This window comes from Phalangium opilio, unplaced genomic scaffold (assembly GCF_054372755.1).
Source record: "Phalangium opilio isolate 3A_F unplaced genomic scaffold, DU_Popi_V2 ptg000031l_1, whole genome shotgun sequence".
In the NCBI taxonomy this organism is placed as follows: domain Eukaryota; kingdom Metazoa; phylum Arthropoda; class Arachnida; order Opiliones; family Phalangiidae; genus Phalangium; species Phalangium opilio.
In genome coordinates, this window is record NW_028324158.1 from 8,272,912 (window position 1) to 8,295,155 (window position 22,244).

Sequence of the window (22,244 nt, forward strand, 5' to 3'; positions counted from 1 at the left end):
ATAAAAAAAAACTTAGGCATTCGGCGAATTAAAAGGTACCGAAAAAATTCTCGGGGGAGCGCGCTCAGGCTGGGCGCGTGGTATAGGTGGTATATCGGTTAGAAATATTGAGTTTTGCTCGGCAGAACCATGGGTCGCAAGTTCGATTCCACACGAGAAAATAATTTTTTTTTCACGTTTTATTTTAATTAAAGATGTTTCGGGACGAAATTCATCTTAAGATAATAAGGAAAAAGTTTGAAAATTATAACTTAAGTAAATTATTTGAATGATTGCGCTGTTAAAGAATTCGCAACGAGGGCATACTCACTCACTTTTATTACTGTGTTGCACTATTAGAATAATAATAGAAGTAAATAAATTAACGTTAGAATTACGGGTAATCGTTTTAGCATAGTTACGGCTATTCACGTAAATTTTCTATACGCCTTTTAAGTTCGGTACGCTGTGGCTAATATTATGAGTCCATCCCTGGGCCATTTTTTGATAGTAATAATAGTAATTCGACAGTTGCCGTGCAAAAGTATTCTGTGCCCAGCCGGGCACATCTTGTTCAAAATGAAATTTGAAGCGACGGTGACTTTCGATTTCACGTGTTTCCAAGCGTGCCAATATTTAACAGCTGGAACTAACAGTCTATTACCTATATTACCGTCTCCGTTTGTGTGTAAAATACTCGTATAATCTTAGATGACGTAACAATTTTCTTTAATAGATAAATGCGTCTTATTAAAGAGGATATCAACTGAAATGAAAATTTTTTAACTGCTATGGAGTTTCACGTGGTTTAATGGAAGGTGTTGATGATTTTACCAACTTTTAAATTCAATAAAAAACCTGCTTATTTTGTTGATGTCATTTGAAGCCAAAATGTTACTTGTCTAGAATAGAATTGAATGTTCTTAGCAGGATTATTGGCTTGGAGTCCGTGAAACCAACCGTAAATTGACAAATTCGTAAATTAATGAATAAATACACAAACAAGTAAACAGGTAAACTAATTTCTGAAATATACAGGGTGTTCTGATAAGCTGATGTTCTTTGGGTGCACGATTTTGAGTCGGAAATGCAACTTCTATCTCCATTCTGCCATTCGGGCCACTTGTCGAGTTATGATTTGAGTGTTTTAGGGATGACCCCTTAATTAAACTAGCATTAACTGTCTTTCAGTTTCGTAATAAAATGTAAGGGGTCATCCGTAAAATACTCCAATCAATCTTAACTTGAAAACAGTGTCCCTTGTGGCAAAATGGAGATTGAAGTTACATTTTCGACTCAAAATCGATTTCTCAAAGAACATTCCCTTAATTTATGTCAGACTTAACAGAAATACTCTGTATATATACGATTTCTTAACAAATTAAAACCATAATTAGAAAACAAAAACAATTTATTAGACAAATTATCAAATTGTAAATCTTTTTCAAGAACGCAAAATTCGGAAAATTGATATAACAAACAAATTTTAACTGATATTTCAACACCCGCGTCGTAATATCGTATAAATTTACCCATCTAGTTCGGGTTAAAGGCAAAAGTTAGTTATCTATAAGCTTAATTCTAGAAAATATAAATGTATACAATCATAAAAAACAAACGGGTTCTACGAAAATAAATTTTAATTTCGTTTTTCTTTCCTAAAACACCTGAGCGGGTTATTCCACGCGCGAGAATTATAGTGGGCCCACTTGTTCATTCTCTTAAAATACACTTTCAATACTCTAATTTCCTTGTGCGAGCCGGGCAATTTAAAAAAACAAAAATGTTTTTTTCACGATTTTGTCCGATAATATAACACCGTACCCGGGGATCATCTCGTGGAGTTACTAGAAAATTCGTCCCAAATATAAATTCAATGCCTGCTTAACGATAAACCCGCTCACGTACGGTTTAGACGGTAATGTGCGTAGGATTAAGTATAGTTTGTACCTTGAAAATGCCATTTATATACCCTTTGAGCGGCAGAATTTTAATTGGCTTTAATTTGAGGTGACTTTGTTACGTCTAATATGTATTTAAAAACGTCCTAAGTTACTTTCTTGTGATTTGTTTTTGCCAATTTTCGTCGGCTAGTTTTTAATTTTCTTTGAAGTCTACGCAATTGTATACATATTTTTCAGGCAAGGGGGATTGATACCATTTAAACCAGGATTCCAGGCTAATTCGTCCTATTTTTGTCCGCCAAGTAGCCAGGTCTCCTATTGTAATTGGTATAAATTCTCCTAGTCTGAAAATTATGTATTTGTACGAATTATTTAGAAACTCACTTACTATTGTATATCGTTTAAATTACAATTGAATGTAAATTATTTGATGAGTTGAGCTATACATAGTTTACAGACTATAAGTTTTCATATCATTTACACAAGGAGGCCTGATTTTAGATCCATCCAATGAGTCAGGCCTCCTGGTGTAACACCTGAAGCCTGACCTCCCTGTGTAAATGGTATGAATCCTCCTCGCCTGTAAACTTTGTATTACTTTTTTGAGGAATTTTACCTAATTATTTTTAATTTTCCTTTTTTTCGAATAGATAAAAAATAGGTCTAAAAATAACATTTAATTCTTAAAAAATTAATAGACTATTATATATATATATATATATATATGCTTCATTAATAATATCAGCAGATACTGATACAAAAAAAAGTAAATAAAATCTCATCTCAAGTTGAAACTTATCTTCAATAGAGAACATTACATCTGATACAAACAATCCACACATTCTCCGTGCAAAAAGTGTATGTATTTCTTCTCTCTCTTTCTCTCTCCTTCCATACCTGGTTTGCCCTGGTTTCATAGCCACTTATTTCCCCCTGGAAACCAATTAGACGGCACTACCCACATGAAGAAGGAAAACTTATCTTAAAAATACTTTCTCTGATCCTTCGCTTCTCTCCTGAGCCTCTAAGAAGTCTTCGGAATTCCCGTTACAGCCGCGAAAGGCGGAGTTTAATGTAACAAGTCATGATACCTTAACGTAGAAAGGATCCACGTGACCCATATAGAGCAGATAGAGAACACAAACCCCCTTTTTAAACCCCCATAATACGTCATGAGGGTTAATTCCACTACAGCACCACCGACCCAAAAAAAAAACATTCTTGGGTTTCAATGTCCGTTTCAAATTTTTCAAGAGAGGGTCATTCAAACGTTGTTCTCTCTAACGGACAGTCTTGCGGGTTTCGCCTGCAACTCGCACCACCATGTCCGGTTTAAGTAGTTATATTCGGTTTGTGTTGGTGATCTTGGCAGTGGTTGTAACGTGCCATCAAGTTCGAGCTAATTTGTTGGATGTTGTTGACATTACGACGGAACCGACTCATCATCAAGTTTTAGAGAAATGGAGGCATTTGGACAAGATTATGAGAGAGGGTGTCGAACAAGGGATGAAGGTCGTATTACCCATGATTATCAGGGCCAGTTCCGAAGTTGACATTTCACCAGCGTGTAGTTCAACTATTTTTAAAATGATGTTGGCTGTACGACAAATGAAAGGATGGGCATTGTCAAGTAAGTGTTTTTGGGTTTATTTAAAGTACTTGTTGATTTTGGGGGAATTACTTGACCAATTATGGTCTGTATTTGCAATGAGGTTGTTAAAAATACTCCGGTTGCAAATTGGAGTCTTTCCATTAAAATACATTCTGTCACCCTAAGTTGGTAGTTATGTTTACAAACTAGTATGTGAGGAATTTATGAAAAATGACTAAATTTAAAGTTGGGCGTGTTTGTTTGGAGAACAGTTAATGTTGCTTGAAATGCGTTGTTTACATAATACAAGGTTCCAACGCTCGTCATGCATCTGATTTATATAAAATTTATTGAAACATCAACCGTGAAGTAATACAATATTCACTTTTCCATAATGATCAACACCCACCCATTTTTACGAATATTCAATCAACATCATGGAAGAAATAATTCTATACCCTTTGAGCAACAACCATTTCGTTTCCTTCCAAGCCACTCAAAGGTTATAGTCACAAATATTATTTGATTATGGATTTTTCCCTATTGTGTTCAGAATCAAAATGAGGCTAGTCATCTACTCTAGTATCGTACTTAAGACAAGACCTAGTATTGACAGCCACTAACAAGACTTAGCAGCCCAAGAAACTAGGTGTTCTATTGCATATTTTCTTGGTTCGGTGGTGCCTAAATAATCATAGATGTCGTAGTCCATTAGCTGAAGTAACATAGTAAATCTTACGTCTGTATGTCTCATAGCGCCCTTTCAAATGTTTGGGGGTAAAATGGTGTCTGGTATTTGACCACTTTGTGTTCTTAAGGCGGACCATCCAGTGTCTCTGGATAACAAAGTCGCTAGAATTCAAACCTGGACTGGTAACGTGGAAATCCTACCTAACGCGTTTGTATCCACGAACCCTGGACAGGGCCGTCAAGAGAGGGGGGATATCCGGTTAGTTTTCCTGGGGCCCGTACCTTCTTGATGGGGCCCTCGATTTCCTTTCTCTCCCCGAGGTACTGCGTCCCATCAACCTTGGGGTATATACATCCAGTAAGAAAACCGGGCTCTTAATTCATATTTCGAGTTATTTTCTTCTTGCAATATAAAAAATTATTCCTATCTCTTTCGTGATTGAGTAAATTTAAGGAAGCCCCTAATTCCTGCGTTCCAACAATTTCATCTTAATCATTTCCTCTACTCATGCATCCTTAATTTAAAAAGATAACGAAGAGAGGGAGAGATCTTTTATTTTCTGTCTCCGCTGGAAATCATTCATCCATTGAGAGATTGTACCTTCCCAAGTGCGACAATGAGGTTCTACGTGAGCTGAAATCGAAATTTTACGCCAATTATTAAATATTAATATTCTAATATTCCCCCGTTTTTGAGCTCCAGGAAGAAAGTATATTTGGTTAATTTGAAGGTCATTCTTAAGGAATTCAAAGTCAACTGTGTGATGAGTGGATTTTGACAATTTCCTCGTTAGCTTTAAATGCTGGAAGTTTTAAAACACTAACCCTTAATTTAAATATTTAGCTATTTGAATATTTTAAAGTTAAGTATGTGTTTCGGAATTTTCACACAATGAAAACGACATATCTCTTTAGAATAATTAAATGTAAATACTTAATAATGAATTAACGCTTTAACTTTCGTGCAAACGTTAGTATTTCAATATTCAGTTATAATTCCACAATTATATTTTATGGAAATCGCCATACTGCCGATGTAAAAATCGGTATTCTAAACTACAGACCTATGAAACTGAGAGGGTGTAAAATTATAAGTAAGTAAGATTAATTTAAGTTAATTTCATCTGTAGTTAACAATGAAAATCTAATTGGAGAATCTGTAATTACAAACGATAAACAATTCAGCATTTACGGAAAAACTCCTAAAAGTTGCATAACTTTGAGTTAAAAAAATCAGCTTAAATGCTAGACACGTCAACCAATTTGACGTGAACACCAATAATTGATCAATTCTAGTGAAATTTCAGGGCCTTTTGCTTATATCTAACCGAGCAAACAGTTTCATAAGTCTGATGTTTGGTATACCCAATTCTTCCGTTAGCAGTACGGCGATTTTCAAAGTCTGCTGGTCTCTCTAACAAAGAGTGTAAGAAAAAAACACCCGGGGTATAAATTCCCGTTTATAATTAGATATTTAATAATTATATAAGAAAAGAAAGCTAGAATCTTAATATGATGAGGAAATGCTGTGGTTATAATACCGAAATATACGTAGAAAGCGGTTGTCCCAATTCAAAATTTATTTTTCCGAGAAAGTTAAGAACTATCAAATTACCCGAACCGAACTGTAGTCGCTAGAGTCACAATAAGGATAAAATGTGACGTAAAATAGCAATTCTGTAGTTCAGACAATAAAAAAGAAAGAAATCTTTCGATAGAAATCTATAATAAACTAAAGGGGTAAGATTGTCGATGAAAAAGACTTATTTAAATTTAATTTCATTTCCTTTTAGAGATATTAGGAATTGGTACTTTTGATTTCATTGAAATGGTTTTTCTTTTGCTATACTTTGATTAAAGATAAGACTTTTTGATAGTTTAAAATGTTAAAATTTTGCCTAATACGTTAGTTTTATTATTTGAAAATAGAGAATATAAATTCAAAAAACGTAAATTAATAAATTTATGACAAACCCCAACGTTTGACTGGGTTATGATGTCATAACGGTGTAGATTTCTAGTGAAAAAATATGGCGTTTACTCTTGAATAAGGCCTCATTGTTCTACTACTATAAATCTAGATGAAATAACATTAATTGATATAAAATAAATACAGTTTATTAGTTTACAAATATAAAATGGTGTTGTTTGCGATTAAGTATATTTTTAATACCGAAGATTTTTATCTATTTCGGTTAGTTTTAGATTTTTTCTGGATTATTTTGAGCAGCATATTAGCGGTCGTATTTAGTTCGATAAGAGGATCTAGGTTGTCACGTATCAATCCGGTAACAGGAAAGGCGGTGTAATCTTTAAACCTGAAATTGTCGGGCGTTCAACTTTAAAACATTTTTACCTTTTTCAATAGTGAAAGTTGTACTAAATGTTTTGCCCCTAAAATTAACTAATATTCGTCTTTTAAAATTGAGTGGTGGGTTTTTTTCCTATAAAGTTTATTAAAATTGGTTCAGTTCTGATTAAGTTTCGATTGGGAATACATACAGCTAATTGGAATTATTGTGCCTTCATATCTCCCATGCTTTTCCATGCGGGTTTTGTGGGCCGGACTTGAGTATTTTACGTCACGCTTGACGTCTTTCTAGCTGTGATTTCATTTGTTGATAGCCAGATGCAAGGTGCAGCCAGATTGATTATTCGCGAGGTAAAATTAGACATATATAATGATTAGTCTAGCTCTTAAACATAAAATCCACTTATATGCTTTGAGAAAATGGCTACTCAATGATTTCTTTTAGCTGTATTTATTCCCGATTGTACGTCTTTAAATCGAGGTTCAGGAGCATATGGGAATGTAGTTCTAAAGTTGCTCAACTTTGACTTACAAGCTGTTTACATACTGTTTATTTTTCTTGAAAATATGCCGTTTTGCAATTTCAAAACTGACTAAAATAAATTTGCTTTTAGGCGAGTGTGAACGTAGCTATTTGAATTAAAAAGTTATCATTTATTATATTTGGATCAAATTGCGAAAATTATCCTAAATATTCATCTTTTCTTTTACAAATTCTGCAAATTTTAGTTTAAATGGGATATTAAAATTAAGTTGGTTTCGTAAAGTCTTAAATTATGCTTCGAAACACTTTAATAAACGACATATTCCACTTTTATATAATAATTCAACAAGTTAATCATAGCTTTTTACTTCAAATTAAACTTTAAATATTTAAACTATTTACGATTGTTCGTTTTGTTCATAGATGCGCAATAATTTAAGTACGTCATTAAAATATATAATCAAAGAATTAGGAAGAATTATTTACGCTAAACTGCAGAGCTACCCACGCGTTAAGCAATTTAATACGAACTCTTTCGTAATAATTAAGTTATACTATTAACCCTATTTTAATGTTAAATTAATGTGTTATTTTTCATGGAAAATTGCTTCATTCACTTATTTATTTCTTAACCAGTCAACAATTCATGTTATTCAAGGCTTTGGGTGATTTTTTTGAGTGTTGACCCCTAGATATCATTGGGATCATGTTTTTCCCTCAAGGTTACTTTCATATTTTATTATTTTATTTTGCGCGAATTAACTGTCAACAAATCGAGCTTGGAATAAAGTATTAGACAAGATTTATCGTATTTTTCTCTCTTTCCACCTCCCACTATAGACGTCAACCCGGTTTAATAGATATTTGTATTTTTGACAAGGCTAAAAGGGCGAATTCTGATACGTTTTACGGAATATTACCCAACGACCGTGCCATGGAATTAATTAGCTTTAAACGCGTGAAAGCTTAAGTCAATTAGACTTCACAAAACTGTGAAATTAATACCAAACAACAGCCGAAACGGTTTAGTTAAATTATGTTTCATTGATTAATGATTACAACACGAACAAAAGTTTGAACTCCTCCGCTTTAACGGACAAAAATATCGCCTTAAATGTTAACTTCCATAAACATGTTGATGGAATTTTGTACTGTGTGACAACGTCATATTTAATTCATTCAATTATTTTTTATAGTTAATAGGCAAAATTGAGGCAATTAGCAAGCACCATTTTAATTTACTTAATGATGCTCTCGTGGAATTTCCCTACTAAAATTTAATAAGCTGATCAATTTGATTTAAACTTAGGTAGATTTATATATAATACTACAATCAGTTCCAGAAGGTACCATATGGATTAGCGTTTCTTAACATTCCATTTCTACAATTGTTGTCTGATTTTATAGTTAATGTAGTTTTAAAAATCATAAGAAATCACAACACGTTGTTCTTTGTTCAATTTAAATTTACATAATTTTCATTTTAATTAAAAGGTTAAATCTTATTAAAGGCTAGGGGTCAACGGGCACTAAAATAATGTGTCGCGAACGATGTTTTATTACTGTTAGTTAATTCTTTTATTGTTCGAGTTTTTTAAGTATACTGAGAACAAAACACAAATTAGTTTCTGTTCATTATTTTCAAGGTCTGACTCAGCTTCTGGTAATAAAATTGTTTTATAAATTTTTCACTTAGACAGAAGATGGATTAACCCCAAAAAATTAGAAATTTTAAGCGATTTACGATTACTTCCTTGTTGGTGGCCATCGAAAGTGAAGTGTAGTTGACCATGCGCATTTTTGACACATTTTGACATAAATTTAATTGTAAATTATTAGTGACTTTTGATATTCAGTTACTGATAAGATAATCAGAGTTTTTACTGTAAGGCCAAGTGAGTTTTTATTTACTTTGCTATTAAAATGCAAGAAAAAAACTTGAATTACAACTTCTCTGTACAACATAACAATTTCTTGAAATTTTTATCGTGCAATTTATCGTTTTTGATTGTGCATTGAATGTTGGATGGCGATTGTAAGAAAGCACTACATTTTCTCTCGACTTTTAAAAATGACGAACGAAAGATTTGATACTGCTAAAGGCGGACTGTGGCACTATTATTACTACTACTACCACTACTAATACAGGGCAGGTTAAACTAATAGCCTCTTTGTAGATATCCATCATACGGTGTGGCCAAAAAGCGTGATCGGTGCTTGGCCGCAATTCCTTTGGACATCAGTGTAGCAAATAGCATCTAATCTAAATAGATACAACTTTGGCTGTAAAACTAACCTGAACAATTTATTGATATTTTAATCACAAAGAAAATTAATTAAATTTTTATTGGTCAGCAAAGGTTGAAAGACGTTTGTCCGAACACACTTTAAGACGTGCGATGGCCGCATTTCTCTTCAATATCAGGCTTAGCAATCCCATTTAAGTGCACCAACTTTCGTATGTCACCAAAAGTGGGAAAAACCAGAAAACAAAAACTGGGAAGGATCCCATTATTTTTTAAGTGTATTCTTTTATCCTTACTAAACAAGTTAAACTGATAAGCTTCATCGTAATGTTCTTCCGATTTTTAAGTGTCCCACGTACCCGCAATTTACAACTTCCTGTATTTAGGGTAAATTGCAGACGGAAGAGCTACTGGGTCTCTCCTGGCCTGGATTTAAAACTCGCGTCGTGGATAGGGAGATACCCAACCTACTTTTAGTAGAGAAAGTCAAGTCTATATCTTAGAATTAGGTGTATGATGTATACCTTCAGACTACGGAGGCTACAACTAAGGATATATTTCTAATCCACGCAAGGAGTGGCTGCTGGCTTTCTTTACGAGGGTCTAAGAAGGTTAATGCGCTTTTTGATTCACGCGATAGCAAACGTTGCTTGCTAAAATGAACCTCCCAAAATGTTTAACACTTGGGTGTTTTGAAACATTTTTTCTTTTCCAAGAAAATATTTTGTTGGAATGTAAATTTTACCCAAGTTTTAAAATTTTTCTAATGTCTGCTACTACGAACTTATCGTGACGTCACACCCTTATGGTTTTGGCGCCCATATTGGAAGTTGTCAACTCATGCCATACAATTTAGACTACAAATATTGACCTCACATCCCCATAGCTTCAGCCCTCTCAGTAGATCTGAATAGAAAAGTTTCATTTGTGACATCGGGGATTAAGCGAAACGTCATGGATCTGTTTCTCAGTAGTTTGGGTCATGCTTAGTACCGTTTTTGCTCTCCAAGATAAGTCACTAATAAAATGATCCAAATTGTTCAGTAATCTTTACATTGCACCGATATCATCCGGAGAGGCTGTATTGTAAAGCGTTGCAGTGCAAAACCATGATATCATGAGAAACAAACAGCATATTTCATAGTTTTTGTATAATTATTTAAATTATTATAGTTTTAATTGTAGCTTCGAGTGCAAAGCAGCCTTGCTGTTTTAGATTCATTTTGACGATAAGTATGACTTAGTACCTCCAACAACTGCAATGTAACCACCAACAATAGGAAAAAACCTTTCAAAATTGAAATACATTTGAATTTGCGACACACATTTCTGTAACACCTATATGCAAGTAATTTTCAACTTTCAACTATTTTAAAGGATGCATATGGTATATTTTATTTGCAATATAATTTGTATATTTGCAATTTGTTTCATATTTAAATTATGCCAATATCATTATTCTCCATCTTTATTAACGCATCAGGTAAAATATCAATAGACAAACTGTTGTAATTCACGCATAATGTAATCGATAAAGCGTCGTCGATTTGGTCTATTAATCGTTTAAGATGAAACGCCTGAAGAGATGACTTAAATGTCAATTTTATATACAGCGTATATTTATATCTATTCATCGTTACTTATTAGACAATGATTCGATCGCGTGTCATTTGCACCAGGAAATAACGTTAAAAATATAAAAAAATGTCTAAAAAAGGCAAAATAGCTCAGCTTAGCCAGTAAATTATAGAGGAGACAAATGGAATTATTATCATATCCTGCAATGATACTTACATATGTGGGAGGAGCTGTATCGTATCCCCTTATGAAGAAAGCGTTACGAACTTTTAGAGAAGTTTTACAGAAGAAATGATGAGATAATGATTCCCAATGTTACCTCTATAATTATTTTAGCAAACTAGAGATTTTTTAAGTTTGAAGACATAAATAATGCAAAATTTGACATATAATCCCAGGTAGTCGCCCCTCAAAAAACTAACTAACGAAAGTAGGTAGTATAAAATTTCCCCAATTTTCTAGGTCCAAAAAACATTTCTTCCGAAAGTCGTAAAAAACCTCCTTTCTCGAAAAAAAAATAATAAAAAAACGTAGACACTTCTTATGATTTAATAATGAGGGATCCGAATTTTATGCAAGCATTTCCTGTAAGGAAGTGCATGTGTTCTTATATCGAAAATAAAGAATCTAAACTTATATGCCCATGCAGATACGCGTGCTGATAAACGTTTATATTTTATAATATTTTAGTTGTTTACTTTGAAACAAATATTAAAAACATTTATACTGTTTACATATTGTGAAAATAAACAGAAAAATAAATAAACTATTTAAGACCAAATCCTCGTCCGTTTGGGCTTCTAAAAGACCTATCATTCGGGTGAGTGGTACGTCACACCCTTTAATATAAATCTTTCCACGGTTTGGCAGCCATATTGGTGGATTACCATCAATATGGCGACGTAAATTATGACACGAATCTTAGGTCGTCACCTAACCGAAATTTTAATAAGAATTTGACCGAAAACCGTTATCTAAACGTAGGAGATCTTTCAATGGGCAAAAAATCGGAGTATTTTTTGATTTCATAAAGACCTTATTCTTGCTGAACTTGATAAAAATTTGCATTAGAGGGGGATTCAGAGATAGAAACCGCCTATTGTACAAACTTAACGAATTTATAGTGCGAAACGTCTAAGCTCAGTTTCTTAAACTCAGTAATGTCCGCAATTGTTTTAACTGAATCTTAACGTTTCAGAAAACTACTCAAAAGAAGTTTTAAAATCTTGTTATATATTGTAAAATTAAATCTGAAATTTATCTATCTATTTACAAATTTCTAATAACATAATTTTGATTATTACAGTGCTTGATGCATCGGGCAAAATTCCAAGTGGTATTTTCTCTGGTACCAGCGCTCAATTGGGATCTTACGACCAATGTCTCAACATCACCGGACCAGAAGATACTTCCTATGGAGATGCTCCTTTGGTTGGTCAATATTGCACGGTGGAAATGAGATTACCCGTACCAAAAAGGGAAAGATTCAATCGAATGAATGAGATTATTAGACCATTCCAAAACTTCTCCACAAGCAACTTTGTAAGTAAAACATTTTTGGGGATTTGACAGATACCTGACCCCCCCCCTCTCCATTGTATTTATAGTCTCATGGTAATAGTTTGGGTTAGGTTAGGTTAGATTCAATTTGGGTCAGCTAGTTTCCGTCTTCTAGTCAACAATTTTCCCGTGCTGTGTGAAATATATCTTAAATTCTTGACTTTGGTTGGTAGCTCCCATGGAGTAATTTTATTAGAGTGAAAACTAAGTTTTCCATAAAACGTTTTGCATTGCAGCTAGGTCTCCTTGCATAGTGCTCCTTGGTGGCAGATTGCTATTCTCATGCAATAGAAAACGGTATAAAGAATCCAAATTTTCAAAAGAATGCCATATAATTACACTGAGTTTTGAATACTGGAGCTGAGGGGCTAATCACTCTCAAAGATCTTGTACACCGATTATGGATTATATGTAATCATTTTAGCACTGTCAAAGGCTGGGCTTTTAAAGATTACGCGAAATCAATTCAGTACAGTGAAAGGTACAGCCGTGTACACTGATTATACTGAGTGACCAGCCCCTCGACTGGAGCATACAAAAAATGTCACATACAAAACTTTTTAACTTCTGATCAAACATATTTAAAGAATCGCTATAAATAGTATAGTAAAATTCAAGAACGGTGTTTATAAAGGAAATAGCAAAAAAAAGCAAAACAAAATATCAATCATTCAAATTATGCGTTTACATTTTCCCGGAAAATTTGAAATGACGTATACGCGGTGTAGTCTGGTCAGGGTCTTATTAATGGGTCTAGTAATATTCGTTAACCTAATTTTTTTCCCAACAAATACCGCGGTATAAATTTCGGGTTCTCCGTGACAGTTAACTCCTGAACTTTCCTCTTGATGTCTTGGCCACCAAAATTCTTCTAAAAATAGATATGATGTTATCCCTAATGTATTGATTTGATACTTTTTTTTTATTTAATTTAGGTTTTGGAAGAATCTGTAAAAATAGCCCAATTTGCATACTTTCTGGCTTGGAGAACTGGAATTTGCGTTCCATCAACATGCAGTCGGGATGATATGAGTACTATTGTGGGTCATTGTAAGTTAATTTGGTTTTAATGTTGATTTTAATTGGCACTTTTGGAAAAGTGGACTACATTATAGTTAAGATCTAAAGACGGTATAGATAGGGCTTCATCGCGTTATGGTTAAGATCCAAAGACCGTAGAAAGGGCTTCAAAGTTACCAGTCCTGTACTGAAGTCCTTTCTAACGTCTTTGGATATCCACATACCAATAAATGTTTAGCTTAAGACAACAAGATGGGCATGCAAACACTGAACTCTTTGTTGCCCCCGATTTTTGAAAACGGTCTAAGTTTTCTTTGTTGTATATTTTTAATTTTAATTGATGTTTGCAGTGGCTAAAGGATTCGGTACATACGCCTCAGTTCCAAGATGTGAAATTAAAGAACCGATTACTTTCAATGGATCTCAGATTGGAATAATGTAAGTACAATTACTTTTTAATTGAAAGCATATCAAATGCTATTATTTCATTAGTGTAATTAATTATCTCTTTAATACACGCTCAACTTTTAGACTCAACTATAGATGAGTCAAAAGTTGAGATTTCATATATCATGACAATTTAAAAAAAAAAAAAGAGATTTCTATTTTGATTTATTTTTCTTGCTTTCTATAATATACAGGATGTTTCTGATAGGTCTTCCATAAATTAAGGGGGCGTTCTTTGGGAAATCAATTTTGAGTCGAAAATGTAACTTCTATCTCCATTTTGCCACAAGGGACACTGTTTTCGAGTTATGATTTTACATTTTTAGGGATGACCCCTTAAATTTAATTAAGAAACTGAAAGTCAATGCTAACCTTTATGAGAGAACATTGTATCGACTGTCAACGTGGTCCCTAACATAATGAAATAGGTTTTTAAAATTATCTGAATATCTTTACCTGAAACTTAAATTTGACACAGAAAAAATTCCTTCATAACGCAACCTTCGACCCGTTCCTTTGTCCGGTTTAATTCTAAACCCACGTTTTTGTAAACTATAAAACAATTTTCTTTCCTCATTACATATTTGGCTTTAATAAATTTCGAGGTTTTAAACTACCATCAATTAAAAGGTCAATCCCCTTTTTCCATTGTATCTAATATAAATAATAATATTATTCAAATGTTTCCTTCTAAGAAATTAAGGCGTGTTTCCCTCCAATCATTTGTTGATCCTGTCAGTTTTAAATATAAGTATCATGAAAAACTTACTTTTAGTTGCATCTACAGTATAAAAGGGGAGGATTTTAAAATGGTTTTGCGTATGTGACGTCATTACAATAGTTTAACAAGATCCAAAAGAGATCTTAATTTCTTTTTTAGATCGAACTGTTATAGGATTATAAATAAGGAAGTTACGATAAAATTTACAAAGTTGATAATCTCTATTTTAGATGCTATACAAATATTCCCTTGTGACGTCACAATATTTAGGTTTTGTAAAGCCGCGTTTACATTAGACACTTTGAAACTGTTTTAAATCGTTTTGCAAAGGATTAAATGTAACATTTTGGTGTTAAACAGAGATATTTCACGAGAAAATGCAATAATTATTTTTAAAAATGGTTTAAGCCTTTCCAAAACGTCTAAAAAAGGTTTCAATGTATCTAGTGTAAACCTGGCTTTAATGAAAAATGTTCAATTTGTCAATTTAAAACTTGAAAACTAACATTATTACGTAACATTTTGAACGATTTTCGTGTATTAGCTATATTTTAACTATGCTAAATTATCTTGCTAACCAATATATGGTCTTTTGAGATTTTTGATGAACTTCCTGTTATTTTTTTTATCTTAATCCTTATTTGAATAGAATTCTATTTACGTTCTTCGGAGTCATGTGTCTAGCCGGTACTTTAGTAGACACTGTTCCTGACATTCTAAGGAAATTTAGAGGCGAAAAGGAGCCCAAGGAAGCTGCCCAAAGTAAGTGAAAATTACCGTTTAATTTTAATATTAAAAAAAAAATATTGAGGTGAACGCCATTCAAATAAAGATTTTATACCTTCGGGGCACTATAATGCACCTTCAAGGTGTTTAATTAAAGATAAGAATTGATTTTTAAATTATACGTTGAGGGTTGCCGATATATTTTGTCGTTTTAAATGTCGGGAACTTTATTTTTGAAACTTGACGGAAGTTAGGATATAATTAGATGTCAGCCTTGAGGGGAGTTGAATTTCTAGACTGTATGTATCATAAGATATGTTCCATAAGTTTGTCACTGGTTACAAACTGGAGCTTGTCATAAAGTGACGTAGGTCATAGATTCGAGCTAAAGCGACGCCTGGTGAATGGGGCGCTGCATATCAAAGGCTTAGTACAGACACACTAAATAGGAAGATGGAAGTCCTGAAAAATTAACCGAGTGTAATCACTTGTCGTTCTCGAACTATCTCGAGCTAGAAGTCTCTAGCATTACGAAGTATAGGTAGTGTCATACTTATGGAACATATCCTATAAGCTTATGGTATTAGCTATGAGAAATCGGCTTTTCATTGAATAAAAATTAAATTTTAAAATATTGGTCACTTTATAATTTAATTAAGGGTTGAATATTAAATGAAAGTTTTCACTTAGGTAGAGAGGTTGAAACTGGTTGTTTCATTTTGAGGTTAATTATGCTGTCGTGTATTCAAATATTCAAGGAAGTGTTTGACACACAAATTTCAACTTTATGTATGTTTTACATTGCTTACACAGAAAATACTTTTAATATTTTAAAAGAAAATGTTAATTCTTCGTTTTCTCGCGCCTTCCAAGAAATTTAAACCCTAGAAAGTATTTAGATTAACGTTGTTGTGGTGGTGGAAGAATGTAAACATATCTTAGCTACAACGTTGCGAAGTTTCAGATATTAGTAAATCATAAGTTCATAAGATGTGTTCCATAAGTTTGTCACTGGTTACAAACTGGAGCGTGTCATGAAGTTACGTAGGTCATAAATTCGAGGTAAAACGACGACTGGCGAGGACTATCAAAGGTTTAGTACAAATTGAATAGGAAAATGGACTGTATAGTTAATTCTCGCGTCGTTCTCGAACTACGTCTCAGTGTCTCTAGCATTACGAAGTATAGGTAGTGTCATACTTATGGAACATGCAATAGGAAAATTTAAAACAACTTATAAGCTGAATGCCTCTAAATTATTTTTGACAAGTTATTCATTAGAAAATGTTTACTTAAAATTAGCTCGACTGAATCGAATTTTCTTGGCGTTTTCCATTCCTCGCAACGCTCATCGACTTCTGAACACGGATAATGTCATTGAAGACAACATTCCAAGTCTTCACGGAGTTCGTTTCCTCTCCATGACGTGGGTCATTTTGGGTCACACCTATTTGTTCATGAATCTACAAATTATTCGTAAGTTAAAAGTTCAGTAATACTCGATTTACCTCGTAACCTCAAAGTTGATTTTCCCACCGAATTTCCTTGTGTATATCTAATTTATGACTTTGCGGTTTTATCATAAGTAACATCAGAAGTATATAATACTTCTCTTCGAGAGAAGTGTACCTTGCACAAAGTGGGGTAATTTTAACATGATTCTTCCCGACATCAATTTACATTTGGAGCTGTTGTATTGTGTAGTGGTGGTTAGAGTTTAAATAATGACTACTACGTCGATCATAAAAAGGTTTATTAAAACATCCGTTCTTGTTGAACTATATGCCAGAAAGTGTGTTTGTTACATTTACCACTTTCTATTTATACAATTTTCAATTAGATAAAAAACTAAAGAAAATAGGCTTAAATGTTTTTTATCTAATAGACAAGATACCACACATTTCCTCCTCAAGAATAATTAAGTCTTGTAGGCTTGCGGGTAATTCTTGAAGACTTGCTGGGAGTTATAGTTGTCTTGGAAGGCAAGTTCTTCTCCGGTACCGTGTTCTGATTTTGGTCAGTCGTTGCCATCGTAGCAGAGTCGTTTGTCGTGAAGAATCTTCAACGGGAAGTCTAGATTTTGTCCGTTTGTTGTCCTCGCTGATTGGTGTTGGATTTCCACGATGCCTCGTTTGGTTGACATGACGCTTGATGTTTCCCGCCGGCGTTCTGATAGATATCATGGCGTTGCCAATTGGTGCAACAATTGTGCCTACATACCATTTGGGACCTTTTCCATAATTAAGAGCCCAAACAGTGTCTCCTTGTTTGAATGTTCCGTTGATGTTAGGTCCGTTCAGATCTTGGTGGACGAAGATGGTTTAGTTTTGTGCGCAATTCCCTCTTGAGGAAAAGAGAGGCAGGCGTCTGTCCATTGTCGTTTGGTGAACGTCTATGTGCGAATAAGATCTTCGCCAGTCGCATCTTCATGGTGCCGTCTGTTACTTTAGCCAGTCCCTTTTTAATTGTCGAGACTGCTTTTTCTGCATGTCCATTTGGTGAGATGTTTGACGCCATTTAAAATGTCAGGAACAAGAACGACTAACGCGATAGTAGTCAGGAGTTACGCGCAGAGTTCGAAGTAATAATCCGTCGCCGTTGTTGTATTTTGTAGTGGTGGTTAGAGTTTAAGTAATGACTACTATTAAAACATCCGTTCTTGTTGAACTATATGCCAGAAAGTGTGTTCGTTACATTTATCATTTACTATTTATACAATTTTCAATTAGATAAAAAACTATAAAGAAAATAGGCTTAAATGTTTTTTATCTAATAGACAAGATAGCACAGGAGCAAGGTTACTAATAGCGTTTTCCTTTGGGTCCTCGCGGAGCGCTCCCATGGAGGAATAAAACTAGGAGATCCTATTCTTCAAAAACAGTCTTTAACGAAGCTGGAAACTACTACTACCATTTTTATTGCTCCTTGGGAGCGCTCCGCGAGGACCCAAAGGAAAACGCTATAAACCGAATCATGCACATACGCGATAAATAGTTTCCTCACCATTATACTCTATTAGAGCTTAACTATTTGCCAAGGCGCATGCGCTTGTGCGTTTTTGTCCCACGTCAAGACAATCAAGGTTTGTGGGTTGATTGCTGAGGATTTAGTATCAAACAGTTATAGAATTCACCCCATGGTGCGTTGCCCATCTGTAGTTTGATGAACAGGAAAGAAAACAAAAGGTTGAGCCTGGGAAGTATCATGTTACATAGCTAAAGTATTAAGAGGATACAGAGTGTCATCCTTCGATTATCCCCTTCTGGTAACTTCAATAAGTGTGACACTCGCTCAAATAATTGAATTGAAAAGAGAAATTTTACGTAAAATACTTGTGTTCTGTGGTATAGCGAGGGGTCAATCAGAAGCCATACACTTGTCAGTGATTACGAGTAACCCGAAATTGCTGTACCAAGAATCTGAGTGTATTAATATTAATTTTTTCTCAGAAAACTTTGCTTTCATTCGTTTTTGGGTACGCGATTTCGTTTATCAAACCATCATCAACGGTTTAGTCGCTGTTGACTCTTTCTTTTTCGTCAGGTAAAGTAAAATAACCACACATTAAACTATTTAATTTACTGACTTCGTTGTTTTACTATTTACAGTGGATTTTTGGTATCTTATCTGACTGTAAAATACCATGACACTGGCAAGGGCGTCAACCTTATTATCATGTTCATTAGAAGGATACTAAGGTTATTTCAAGAATTGATTTGCCATGAAATGTTTAATTGATGTACTAATTATCTTTTTATATTTAGACTTTTGCCGTCAACCATGTTGGTAATTGCCGCAACTCAGTTAATTCCCCTATTGGGTTCCGGACCTGTATGGCACGAAATGACCGATTTCTTAAGCGAGAAGTGTCGTAAAAACTGGTGGACCAATGCTCTGTTTTTCAACAATTTCTTACACGCTGGCGACATGGTTAGTTAGCACAGGGATAGATTTAATTTTAGAAGTAGGAATGGAGAACAGAGTAATGTGGGCGCGCGTCAAAGTCCCGGACCCCCTTCCACGGGTCGGAGGGTCATAGTGACAGAGGTAAAAAGGAATTACGTAGTTTTCGCTGTCCCCGTCAGCAACGTCATCAAAACGTAGTTTAAGTGAGCCAATAAGATATATTAAACTTTTCGTTACGTGTTGGAGGGAGGGGCTCTATACTGAGCTATGAGTCGGACTGAAGTAAATACTAACCGTTCTCCATTCCTACTTCTAAAATTAAATTTATCCCTGGTTAGCGTAATAAACAGATTTTTTATATTTACTTAAGTAATAACCGTTTTATTTTAGTGTTTACCTCATACATGGTATTCCGCTGTGGATATGCAACTCTTCATAGTGGCTGTCATATTCTTCTTTTTGTTATTCAAGTATGTCGAAAGCGGACTGTTCAAGACATACATGATGTTCAATGTTTATTTTTATAGGAACCAGGCTATGGGTATTGGTTTCAACACCTTCATTGTATTGGCTTCCATAATCATCACTGGTGCTGTTAATTACTTCAAAGAGCTACCACCAACTATGTTGATTGCCAATCCGGATCCACTGTAAGTTTTGATTGACACATTCCAAGAAGTTCATAAGATATATGTTCCATAAGTTTCTCACTGCTCATTGAGACCTTTCATGAAGTGACATTGGTAAGACGTCATAGATTCTCGTAAACCGACGCCTGATGAGACGCTGTCAAAGATTTATTACAGACTAAGTAGGAAGATGGACTGCAAAACCGTGTGTACTCGGGTCGTTTTTTTCGATCTAGCTCGAGCTGTAAGTCTCTAGCATTACGAAGTATAAGTAGAGTCACACTTATGGAACCTATCTTATAAACTTATGAATAAACATTGTACATGTAGTGAGTGACTTAATTGATTCTAGGGACATGGCTGAATTATGGGGATTGACTCATTTCGTTCCTAACACTCACATGGCACCTTACGGTATTGGATTGGCCCTTGGAGTTATTCTTGCCCGTAATAAAGTGATGCGACTCTCTCCTGTTAGTAAATTATTTATTTTCTACTAGGCTATCTTGTTTGAACGCGATGGCGAGTCAAACTTACTAGTACAGGTTATGTACATATATGTTTAATTGAATAAAAACATTTCATTTAGCTAAAACAACTGATTGGTTGGTGTTTGGCCTTCGCTGGAAATTACGGTGTTCTATTTTCAACCTACGAATGGAATCGTGACACAACCCCTGGTGTTTTGATGTCAACAATCTTCTCAGCCGTTCATAGGGCTATCTGGGGATTTGGTTTAGCCTGGGTGACTTATTGTTGCGCCACTGGATACGGAGGTAGTTTTTAAAATCTTAAGAAACTGTTCTAGGTTGAGATTATTTACAATCTTTTTTTGACAGGTCCCGTCAACAAAATTCTCTCCTGGAACGGTTGGATTCCACTCAGTCGGTTGACGTTTTTGGCCTACTTGTGGCATTTCCTCGTCATCTACGTTCATCAAGGTGTTCTGCGTAACAATATCGAGGCTCAACATTTCTTAATCGTAAGTTTTGACGTATTTCATACAAATACATCCGAAAAGCCCTTCATACAACATAAAGTGGTATATTTTAAGTATTGTTATTAGCTCACAGTGACCAGTGACAAACTTATGGAACATATCTTATGAACTTATGTTATTAGCTATACAGTCCTGTAGTTCCTAAGTGGGGATTCAGTTACTAAACTTAATTTACATGAATTTTCAGTATTTTGAATAATTTATTTCAATTAAATGTTTATAGGTATGGTTGTGGTTCGGTCATCTCGTGGCTACCTTTGGACTGGCCTTCATTTCGTACCATCTCTTCGATGCTCCTCTCAGCCAACTCGAGAGACTGTTATTCAGCGGTGGTGGTGCCCCCAAGAAGCCCAGAAACGTTAATGGCGCAACCAACAACGCCATTGAAGAAAGTAACGTGGATATGAATATGAAGAAACCCAAAGAAACCCGCAATGACAGCAACGGCAGCAATTACTATTCAAATAACCGACTTCCGGTTAGTCCAGGAAGGGACATGGCTGATATGGAAAACGGTAACAACTATCCTTTGCATCGAGAAGGTAGAAGAACTCAGTTACCTGATGGTGCCGTTAATGGAACATTTGTTTACAAGATGTAAACGATTGAATGTTCGGTTTTTAATCTTTAAATTTGTAGTGCCAAGATGGCTGAATTTTCCCCTTTTTAGGCAGAAGTAGATTAACTTAATGTTATCATTAGACAACCGTATTTTTCTTCATTTTGTGAAAATCCTCAACATTCTCAAAGGTCTCTCTTAGCATCCAGAGGATTCTAAAACCCACCCAGTTTAAGATGCAATCTTAAGGCATTTGATAACTTAATCTACTTCTGGTACATGTATTGGTAATTAATATTTTTTATTGCGAGATATATGTATATATAAAATTGTATATAATTATTTTATGTTCCCATCATTGAACTGTTTGTTACGTAAAAACAAAAAGCAATACTTTTCATATAGATTTAACTTTGATGAGAAAAAAAATTTAATTTTAATTTGAAATTAAAGTTGTGATTGCTTGTACCAATGTAAAATTTTTCTAACAAATCATTTCTTTAAGCGTTACCCATCAGTGATAACACATGATGTACTCTTGGACCTGTCACAACAAGCTTAAACTCCATAGAATAGCCTGGACTCTAAAGTATGTACACCGTGTTTTATTCTCATCCTTTTTATAATAATACCATAAGTTTATAAGATATGTTCCATAAGTGTGTCACTCGTTAATGAGAGCTTGTCATGAAGTGACGTAGGTGAAACGTCATAGATTCTCGTAAAGCGACGCCTAGTGAGGCCCTGCCAAAGGCTTAGTACAGACTAAAGAGGAGGATGGACTGCAAAACCAAGTGTAGTCAATTCTCACGTCGTTCTTGAACTAGCTCTCATTAAGCCTCTAACATTACGAAGTATGGGTAGTGACATACTTATGGAACATATCTTATAAA

The 22,244-nt window shown here is 34.5% G+C and overlaps 1 protein-coding gene across 1 annotated transcript; it reads left to right on the plus strand.

Moving 5' to 3' along the window:
* Positions 1 to 3,154: 3,154 nt before the first annotated feature.
* On the plus strand, positions 3,155 to 21,817 carry LOC149690406 (nose resistant to fluoxetine protein 6-like). Its single transcript, XM_089870506.1, has 15 exons — positions 3,155 to 3,513; positions 12,090 to 12,325; positions 13,279 to 13,393; positions 13,714 to 13,801; positions 15,181 to 15,293; positions 16,560 to 16,733; positions 18,707 to 18,800; positions 18,866 to 18,955; positions 19,022 to 19,187; positions 19,554 to 19,633; positions 19,691 to 19,813; positions 20,145 to 20,265; positions 20,382 to 20,568; positions 20,632 to 20,774; positions 21,016 to 21,817. The coding sequence occupies exons 1-15, from the start codon at positions 3,207 to 3,209 to the stop codon at positions 21,391 to 21,393; spliced, it is 2,415 nt and encodes an 804-aa protein (XP_089726632.1). The 5' UTR covers positions 3,155 to 3,206; the 3' UTR covers positions 21,394 to 21,817.
* The last annotated feature ends 427 nt before the right edge of the window (positions 21,818 to 22,244 follow it).

Bases quoted from the DNA above. Each gene is read 5' to 3' on its own strand.
- LOC149690406 (XM_089870506.1), top strand. From the start codon at position 3,207: ATGTCCGGTTTAAGTAGTTATATTCGGTTTGTGTTGGTGATCTTGGCA. The intron at 12,326-13,278 runs GTAAGTAAAACA...TATTTAATTTAG, and splicing joins ACTTCTCCACAAGCAACTTT to GTTTTGGAAGAATCTGTAAA. The intron at 20,266-20,381 runs GTTAGTAAATTA...CATTTCATTTAG, and splicing joins AAGTGATGCGACTCTCTCCT to CTAAAACAACTGATTGGTTG.